General features: G+C 38.2%; 1 protein-coding gene and 1 long non-coding RNA gene across 2 annotated transcripts; both read left to right on the plus strand.

Annotated features, from left to right (window-relative positions):
• The first annotated feature begins 327 nt into the window (after positions 1-327).
• On the plus strand, positions 328-5,463 carry LOC140148898 (uncharacterized). The gene is made up of 4 exons (XM_072170999.1): positions 328-432; positions 850-1,238; positions 3,210-3,312; positions 3,910-5,463. Exons 2-4 carry the CDS (start codon positions 933-935, stop codon positions 4,407-4,409), a joined length of 909 nt encoding a protein of 302 aa, XP_072027100.1. The 5' UTR covers positions 328-432; positions 850-932; the 3' UTR covers positions 4,410-5,463.
• Positions 5,464-5,571: 108 nt separating this feature from the next.
• LOC140148900 (uncharacterized) lies at positions 5,572-6,901 on the plus strand. Its single transcript, XR_011858534.1, has 2 exons — positions 5,572-6,420; positions 6,468-6,901. It is a non-coding gene; the product is annotated as an uncharacterized lncRNA (long non-coding RNA).
• The last annotated feature ends 3,165 nt before the right edge of the window (positions 6,902-10,066 follow it).

Raw genomic sequence — 10,066 nt, forward strand, 5'->3', positions numbered from 1 at the left:
GAACCTACAAAAGTATATCTGTGATATTTGAATTCTTCTACACACTCGCTATGAAATAATCAATGCAATTTTTGCCAAAGCTCATTACCATTCGCAAGATTATGTGAACTACCAAATCGCAACAGTTTAAAATAGTTGCTAACCTTAATGACCATGTCTATAATGCAGCCACCAAGATAAGCCCGTCCGACCCTGATTCAACGCGATTCTATTTGGATCGACTGCCTAGGACGTTAGTGTCCAATTGCTAAATATCCGGTAATAAAGGAAGTTTTTTCCAACTTCCAGTTCAATGTCACGATAGTTTATCATTCTTTTAAAAGGTTCACATATTAGCTCAGATTGCTGCATTGTAATACCACATACTTATAGGTGTTATATGGAATGTACATATTTCTGTATTTGGTACAATCCCTGTGAAATACATAACAGGTATGTATATCGTTCCTGTATATCTAAAATATAATTGTTGGTATTAAATCATCATATTAACAAAACATATATATTGGTATTAAAATGAAAGTTCACAACCAATATTTTAGGTAAATTCGAGCAGTAAGAATTCGTGTCAAATTCTACAAGTGCAAAATTTGAAGCAAATTTAACCATATTTGACACAATTTCTATTCAAATGTTACTATTAAATTTTTTTTGAAATCTTACATTTAATTAGGAATCTATCGACTAGATCATTTTCAAATGTCCTGTTGGAATTGAACCAGGATAATCTATTCGTAGGACAAAGAAGGGAAGTGCAGTTTAGATAAAACTGTAATTACGTCTGGTGCCAACAAGAAAATACTTCCCCGAATACTATTTTCATATTATTATATTTCATATCTATCACAGATAATCATTGACCCAGACAATGTCAAGTCCACCATAAGATATTCATTTAGCCAGTTCGACTAAAGAGGTACACACGCACAATTATGGAAGACACACGCACAATAATGGAAAACAAACAAGACGATTCTGCTTCAACTGGTTATGCCAGACTAAGAGAAGAATTATCGAAAATATCTGCATCATCTTCTAGTAAACCGCATCGCCAGATTCTAATTGGTTCCGTGTTGGTGATACTCTTTACACTATGCGGACTGTTGGGTGGAATAATAGCACTCAGAGTTCATCTTCAGTTGACGTCGTCGAGCCTTGATCAGACGGAGGGACAGGTTTCTGCGTATAAGAATGTGATCAATAACCTCACGGCGATATTAGCGAGCAACGTGAATCAGGTTGGTGTGATTTTTTTTCGCTTATGAATTGAAACCAAAAGATCGGGATGATTTATACTGCAAACGGCGTTAAAATCAAAATTGGTCAAAACCAGTTTTTCTACACATGTATCTATTAGCGGAACTCTTTGGCCGCAGGAATTATAGACTCCTGGTTCGAACCCCGGTAGGAAACTTCTGCTTTACTCGGTTTTATATTTTTTCTTAATCCTAGGGTTTGTATTTTTGTTTAAGTCATGATATACGATTTCGGACAAATTTCAGTTTAGTTATTCTTTGCCAAAAATTATGAAAATATTTATAATACTAGTAAACAACTGCCATGAAGGTTTTCTGGTCATTTGAAGCAGAAATAATGAGGTAAAATGTAAGAAAAAGAAAACACCATGTCTTTTAAGGAATCAGTCAAATTTGAGAGTCTCTTTGATGTCTTATTAAAATAAGACATTAAAGGGACTGTCAAAGTTGACCGATTCTAAGTTGGTTAAGCCAGATCGAGGTATAAGTTGGGACATGTGTAAAAATATTACAAATATGCCAAAATCATTTAAATCGCATAAAAATTGTAGAGAAGACAGTGGTAAAAAAACCGTGTTGCATTGATATTTCAAAATAATTATGAATTACCGGCCTATGTGTACTTTTTTAGTATATCGAACGTCAGGGTAATTGTTCCTATAAACCATTGACCGTGAAACAAGGACTGGACAGGTCAGGAACTGAATATGCGGACAAAGGTTTGACGCGTTCTGACGGTCAATTTTTAAAACTTTATGAAACAGGGAAAGGCAAACCATCGGCGACACCGACGGTGTTTGGAAGACGATTCAGAAGGTATAAATAGATTAATTGAACTGAAAAAAATCTATCAAACACTAAGGTCATGTGTATAATGAACATCAGGATAATAATCATTTTACTGGTCATTTTGTATTATTGTTCCTAACGCCAATGACCGTGCAAACAAGGACAGATAATTATATTCCTATAAGTGTAGCCTAATATTTGACCGATGCTTTTCTCTCTCACTTTCATATTCTACAACAATCAACTGCTGTTACAAGGACGTGTGCAAGAAGCATCCCACTGATCATGCTCTTCTCGATATCTGCAACAATATTTTCTCCTCTCTTGCGCTTAATGATCACACTATTGAAATATTCCTTGACCTAAATGAGGACAATATTTGTTGTCTAAAACCGAACCAAAGGAAGTTGCACAATACAGCTTTTTTTTCAGTTTAGTCAATGTATTTCGAGCCATATTACTCATCAGTATGAACAAAAAGGCTCACTGACATCTACAAAGGTCAGTGACCAGGTTATTGTCAATAGCCTATAGTCGGATGTCCCTCGGCCCATAATCCCAAAACCATTAAACAGGTCGGAACAATAAATGGCTATGCGCGGCCGTTGAAGAACTGGTGGATTCGACCTACTATCATGGGGATATTTCTGCCATGAAGATATCGGGGCAAGGACAAAATAAAATTTGAAAGTTCCTTTGGGTCCACAACGAGCAGCATGGTATATGTTGCCATCGATCTATAGATTTGACTTAAAACTGTTGACTACTTGCCGTAGAAGGGATGATGTAACTGGATTAAGTACCATAATGGTAATATGTGAATTTTTTTTTTATTATATCGCCCTGCATTTCAAGCAGGTAGCACTCGGCACCTGTGTATGTCTGCAATCATAGATTGAATACAAAACTGATCTTTTCAAAGATACTAATCTTATAGGTGCGAGTGATCACCATGTTATGAAAATTCTATAGAATTACGATCAAGATCTTTATCCTTGTTCTTTGACATATGGTTCAATGGAGAAGTACCGCGTGAACGTACTCGTGCAGTGCGATATATACAAAAATTGTATTCACCTATTGCTATGGTAGTTAATCCTGTTACATCACTGCTACGGGGAATTAATATTCTCTAACATCAGTTGCATGTTTAATTTTATCCAGCATGGCCGTAAGCCTCAGTCTGCGTTTGTCAGTGAGCCAAGTGTGGTGTATATCCATTGGGGAGCCTCAAGCTGCCCGGAACCAGCTGAAGTTATTTATGAAGGTAAATAGCGTTTGGGTATTTCCTTTGCACGTAGATATTTATACCAGTCTCTTCTTAGTATAGCATTGGCAGATATATATTATATTTTTTGCAACTGATTATTCATAAGGGATCAAATCAAAACTCGACCGGTTCCGGGCGGTTTCGTCCGGTTGTCAGAAGTCATTGGTATATGAATGCATGAGTAGCAACCGCCGGTTTGTTCAAGTACATAACTTTTCCGTATACATAATGTTCATTATAAACATCTTCCATTGTCTATTGCAATATAGTTTAAACATGGGCTCATTAAAATGTTCCCCCTATTATCATGCAAATGCCAACTGGCTTTATGTTTCGAAATTGCCATGGGCCTATATTCATTCTTTAAGGCTGATTTGAAGGGGGGAAAACGAGGTCAAATTTTGAGCACAAACGCTCTTAGTCACCCTTCCCCTGGCCAACTGCAGGTCTTGACGGCAACACATGTTATACAGCTTATTCAAATATCGTCTATGTCGTTTTACATAATAAGCTACTATGCTACTTCTTGACTTATAAAATATAATTCAAACTGCATAAAATACCGGAACTGCTTCATATCTCTTCAATTTGCAGGCGTAACAGCATCCGGTAGCACTAATAAGAGCGGCGGAGGCAGTAACTATCTGTGTATGACCTTGAATCCTGATTATCTAGCACCAAAAGGAGGGAGACAAGGCGGTCGATCTTATATCTACGGAGCAGAATACAGAAACGGACACGACTATCAACCTCTAAATAACATTCACGGGCACGACGCACCCTGTGCAGCGTGCCGAGTGCGTCGCCGAAGTACCTTCTTGATGATCCCTGGTGCTACCACCTGTCCGACCAAAGGAAATTGGACCCTAGAGTATTATGGCTATCTTATGAGCTCTAGGACTGACTTTAAGAGATCAGAGTATATTTGCGTAGACTCTTTTGCGGAATCCGTGCCAGGTTCTAATGATGAGTTTCAGGATGGTGCCATTTTGTTTCCGGTTGAAGCTTATTGCAACAACCGTGCAAATGGTGGTCTACCGTGTTCGCCTTATGTTGATGGCTTTGAATTGACCTGTGCAGTTTGTACCGTTTGATAAACCCAAGAATCTTTTAAGTATTGTAACTTTAGATCGTCAATAATATATCTAACAACGTCTGCAAGGTTTGAGCTACTATTTCCATGGTTTGATAATCCAACGCATGTGAATCATGGACTTTTTATTATAATGTTCATGTATATGAGTCAAAATGATAGTCAACTCCATGAGTTTTCATGGTTTTGCTACAATGATCTATTGTTCCGAACTATACTACGTCACAATAATGAATTTTGAAGAAAGACTTTTAAATCATGCTAAATCACGCATCATGCACAAGAACATTATAAACAAATTTTTTATACTTTGATCAGCTCGTAATCGGCGGGAATTGTTAGGCTTTTACCACAGCTTACCACTACGCCGAAAAAATTAAAAGAATTGTATTGTTGACATTTCTGGTCTATATTATGAGTGTTAAATAAAGTAGAAAAAGTATATGACTTCAATCAATAAGTTGAGATGCTTCTAGTGAGATGTCACAAGGAAATTCTCAAAATAAAATATGTTGATATTAATCCGCGATGTTATAAGGCCCGCCGATTACGAGCTGATCAAACTATAATACGCACGTGACCCATGGGCACGATATACCAAGACCAGCAAGCGTGACCAAATCCTCATGCCATTGACCACAATACAGAAGAGGACAGGAACTGTTTAGACAAAATATCATTAAATTTAAGTATTAATTGAATTGCGTAAATATTACACATTTGTAATATTTTACCAAAAACAAAAAATTTGAAAGTATTTTACCGACGGAAAAAATATTTATCGACGGAAACGTTTACAATATAATCACAAAATAGACAATTTTTCTGCACAGTAATCTTGTGTTGTTTACCGCTTCGCGCTTTTGCATTCAAATGTACAGGAAGACCAACCGCTGTGTTGAGCTATATGGCAGCTCGGAGGTGGTCACGTGCATATTTACAAATACGTATTTATAAATGTAATCGAAGCATACTGATAATGTTATGTTCCTTATTGTTGTTCTTGCAATTAGAGTGAAATTAAGCACTCAATATGATTAGTATTGTCCAGGCCAGTGGAAGTAATATTGAAAATGATTGCATCATCATTATCAAATTAGCAAGGTGGTGTCCCTTATTTGGAGACACTTGAGATGATTCTACTCAATACGTTTACGTTTACTTGGGTTTTATTTTATCATCATGTGCATGAATTTTCCTGGGAGGGGAAAATAGCGAAACTTTTTGGCCTATTATGTGTCTTTTTGGCGGAACTTTTTGGCCTATTATGTATCATAGCGCAATACAGGGTGTCCCAAAAAAAGAGGACCCTCATTGCGCCCTCTTTTTCGCCTATTTCTGAAAAGTTGATCAAATATATTTTGTTAGCTTTAATAAACCAAAACAATTATTTCAATCGGCTCACAACTTTTGAAGATATGCCCTTTTAAAGACAAGTACAAACCTGTTTTTCACTCTGTCCACGGATAGCAAACAGGTGGTTGGTATGGGTCATGGTGTGGAGTGGCCTGCAAGATCACCAGACCTCACACCACTTGATTTCTTCATTTGTGGCAAAATCCAAGATCTTTGCAAACGTATTACTTCTATATTCGCAAGTATCCGGCGCACAAGGTTGGTACGCAACGCTGTTGATGCAATGAGGACTAGGGCTGAAACCTGTATTCGTCAAGGAGGCAACCAGGTAGAGGGCAGAGCAGCACAGTAAACTCACTTCAAAAGAACCAAAGACAAACTAAACAGCCCTTTAAAAGGCTATATTTTATTCCAAAAAGAGAAATGACTTATGTTATCAATAAAAAGAAAGCAAGAAACAATAAAGTAAGAAAGTAAGAAACATAATAAAACAAAAAGGCATAAAAAACCGAGAAAAACATAATTGCAAGTATAGCAAAGAAGTCCATCCCACATCAATTTCGCCCAAATTAACAAAATCCATAACCCATAAGCCCACCTGTAAAGCCCATTCCCTAAAATAAAGTTGTTATTTTATAAAGTTATCATCGAGGAATGTTTTATATTCATGCATGGTATATGCACTTTTCGATCTTTGAAGTAGCCAAACCTCCTCCGTGGACAGAGTGAAAAACGGATACATTTCTTTAAAAGGGCATACCTTCAAAAGTTATGAGCCGATTGAAATAATTGCTTCGGTTTATTAAAGCTAACGGGTAAAGGCTTCTTTACATACCAATATATACTTGATCAACTTTTCTGAAATAGGAGAAAAAGAAGGCGCAATGAGGGGCCTCTTTTTTTGGGACACCCTGTACATATGCAATACATGTGGCTTCCTTGACTCATTTCCTACATGATCAACCCTGCAGAAATAATCCGTATTATTTAAGCACATTTCCGAAACTGCAAAAGACGGGTTGAAGGCAAATTGTACAAATTTCCGTATTTTCTGTATTTCATTTCCGGAATGAACTACATACGAATGCTGAAATGCTCTTTCAACAATAATCCAAATAAAAGTAACATGACAAAGTATATATTTTTGTTTATTATGTATAAAAATATCCAGTGGAACCGTTTCTTATTATTTTAACAGGGAGAAATGCGAGAGAATTTTATTTCCTGGAAATCGTCAGTGATGGCTGAGAGGGATTGTCAAAATGGTCGACCTCAGTAGCGTAGCCATGAGACCTGTGAGAAATTTTTCCCCCTGTTGGATGCTGGTAGCCGTAATAATTAGAATTGTTAGGACTTTTTGTGCTTTTTAGCTCATTTTAACCCTGTTCGTCAAAGTCCCCCCCCCCCCCGAAAGTTGCATTGCCCCCCTCTTTGCTCCCCTGCAAAAGTCCTGGCCACGCTAGTGGTCGAACTATATTCCAGATAACCACAGTTGGGTAAGCTATGTCTTGCCTTCTTCTCAGTAAGCAGAAGAGCATCAAGGGTAATTGTCAAAAGTCAAAAGCTGCTCAGGCTCAATTCAGTTCGGGGGCACTGCTAATTCAAAGACGTCTCTGATATCAAAGACTCTTCAGTGCCGAGTCACCTGACAGTATCATATTTCAAAGACGTCTCATAAATCACATACTCCCTAGTCTCAAAACCCAGCCGCAAACGATATTGTGAACGTGAACTGGCGGAACGGGAATAATTTTGCGAGTAGGCCTAATCAGCATGATCAGGGTTGTAGCTAGCCCAAGTGTCTGCTAGCTCCTGCTAATTTTACTATCCAATTTATGAATTAAATCGCGGGCTCGGGATACACTCTTTCTAGTGAACGTGAGAAATCGGAGAATGCTAAAAAAAATTGTTGCTCTTTTTCATAACTTTGAGCTTAAATGCTGCAGAATAACTTTTCTCCCTCGACGACATTTTGCAGACTTTCAATTCTCCGGACACATCAAAATTCAACACGTGGTGATGAATGCACTAAACTTTTACATAGAGTACTCATACTTGAACTGCAACATTATAGGGGAGTAGAAAATTAATTGTTCAGGCTCGACTCATGGAAATAATTTCAACCAATACCAAGAAGAAACTAGAAACATTTTTTGTCACTGTTTCATTAAAACATTTGTATTTCTTAAAATTATTATCATCGTTATTACTAGAATTAGGCCTACTAGGCGTTTCCAGAATCCGGGACCGTTGGGGGGGGCTGAACTAAACAAAATTTCAAAAGGATGAACATCGGCGCGGCAGCCCCGCTAGGGGTGTCTGAGGGGCGATGTGCCCCTCCCCCTCCGAATTAGTCATTTTTTCAATGTGAAAGCCCCAATGGAGCCATTTGGTGTAACATGTTTATTGGTTATTTTCGGAGCATATATTTTTTTACAGATTTCCAACTGAGCCGCGAATTTTAGTTTTAGGCCTATATGAACACTCGTGCTCAATAATTCCTCCAATTCAGCCTAAGTTTAGGCCTTTCTATTTTGACGCAACGGGTGCTTGAGGGGGATGTGCTATAATAGGCCTATAGTCATTATATCTATGAAATATAGACGTATAATTCCTAACAAATTTCCTGCGGACCTGACTTCTGCATGGGTATGAACCTGCTCAATTAGGCCTATATGGATACTTGCAAGTTAGCTTTTTCTTTTTGGACGGAGAAGGGTGCCTGAGGGGGATGTGCTCCCTCAGAAGTTGGAGAATTATTTTAAAAAGTTATGAAAGGCACAATAAAGTCATTTGGTGTAAAAGTTTACACTTATTATTCGTATTATTTTGGGCATAACAGATTTCAACGGACCCGACTTGTGAGGGGGATATTATCCTCAAACTAAAAGCTAATTGGTGCATCATTTTGCATTAGGCCCCTGTTATTAACTTATTTTTCCGACCATCATGATTAAACATAGCCTATAGGCCATATATAACCATGTCATGATAATGCATAATATGTATTTTAGAACGGATTTCCAGTGGATGCGACTTCCGTGTCACAAATTTCAAGCATGAACATAATTATAATGCGCAATGACTCAGAACGTACTCTTCCTCGTTTCTTCCTTGTTTTCTTTCCACTTTTCCCCCTTTCGTTTGCCTACAAATCCCCGGATATTGAAATGAGCCTGGGTGGCTGTGGCAAAACTAAATTTTCAACCCAGTTTTGCTAATATTTTGTCCTGATTTTTCTAACATTTTCGTCCCGTTATTGGCAGTTATTTTATATATATTTTTCAGTTGTCGGGATATTTCTTTCAATTTTTGGGAAATCAGACCGAAAAAGTAGACCTTTTCCTTTTCCCTCCCTTTTCCGCCCTTCAATTTTTTAGGGGGCACTATACTGCCCCACTGGCTATGCCCAGGCCCGTACGCAGAGTGGGCCGTGCGGTGGGGCAAAAGTCCCAAAAAATCCTAATTTGCGACCGTAGCGAGCAAAAAATAGGTTTTTTTTTATGCTTTTTTAGTCAAAAAAAGGTCCAAAGTTTGTGAAGAAGGTCCACTTTTACAAAATCGCCCCTGGAAAAAAAAAAAGAACCACTTTTTCAAAATCAGCACCCCCCCAAAAAAAACGGGCCTGGCTATGCCACTGCACTGTCACTCCTCTTCCTCTCCCTCCCTCTGCCTTCTCTCTTTCTCTCTCTGTCTCCCTCATTTTTTTTAAGACCCGGGGCTGCAGGCCCCAAAGCCCCACTCCCTGGGCAGTGGGCACGCGCCTGGTTTACCGTAATTTGTTGATCTATTTTGAGCCACCTAATCATAACATAACCCTACCCCTATCAATAAAATACAAGTGTCCATATTTCTCCGAATTCATCCCATGCACGTGTGCAAGAGTCAGGCCACGAGGTTAGGCCTGAACGTTTCCGTAGGGGCCTACCCTTTTTCAAGTCATTTTTGAATATATTTTTGAAAAGGTGCCGCCACAATGCGTGTCAAAAATCGCTCCCCTCGCCCCCTCGTTGACTGGCCAAAAATTCATTGTTCCCTCCTTTTTTTGCCTTGCCAAAATATTCACTCCCCCCATGACTTGGGATTTTTTGTTACTTCAAAACGAATGATATCGAAAACGTTTTGTGTTTGCTGGGAATGTGTTGTAATTTCGTTCTGGTGCACCAGAACGAAATTCAAATTTGGTGATATTTTGCTAAACGAATTAATCTGCAAGAAATATTTTGTACATAAACATTATGTAGCCAGAGGTTTCCAGTGATATAAAAATCTCAACTTTTTTTGAGAAAAGTGGGGGATGAG

The sequence above is a fragment of the Amphiura filiformis genome, chromosome 3 (assembly GCF_039555335.1).
Source record: "Amphiura filiformis chromosome 3, Afil_fr2py, whole genome shotgun sequence".
Classification (NCBI taxonomy): domain Eukaryota; kingdom Metazoa; phylum Echinodermata; class Ophiuroidea; order Amphilepidida; family Amphiuridae; genus Amphiura; species Amphiura filiformis.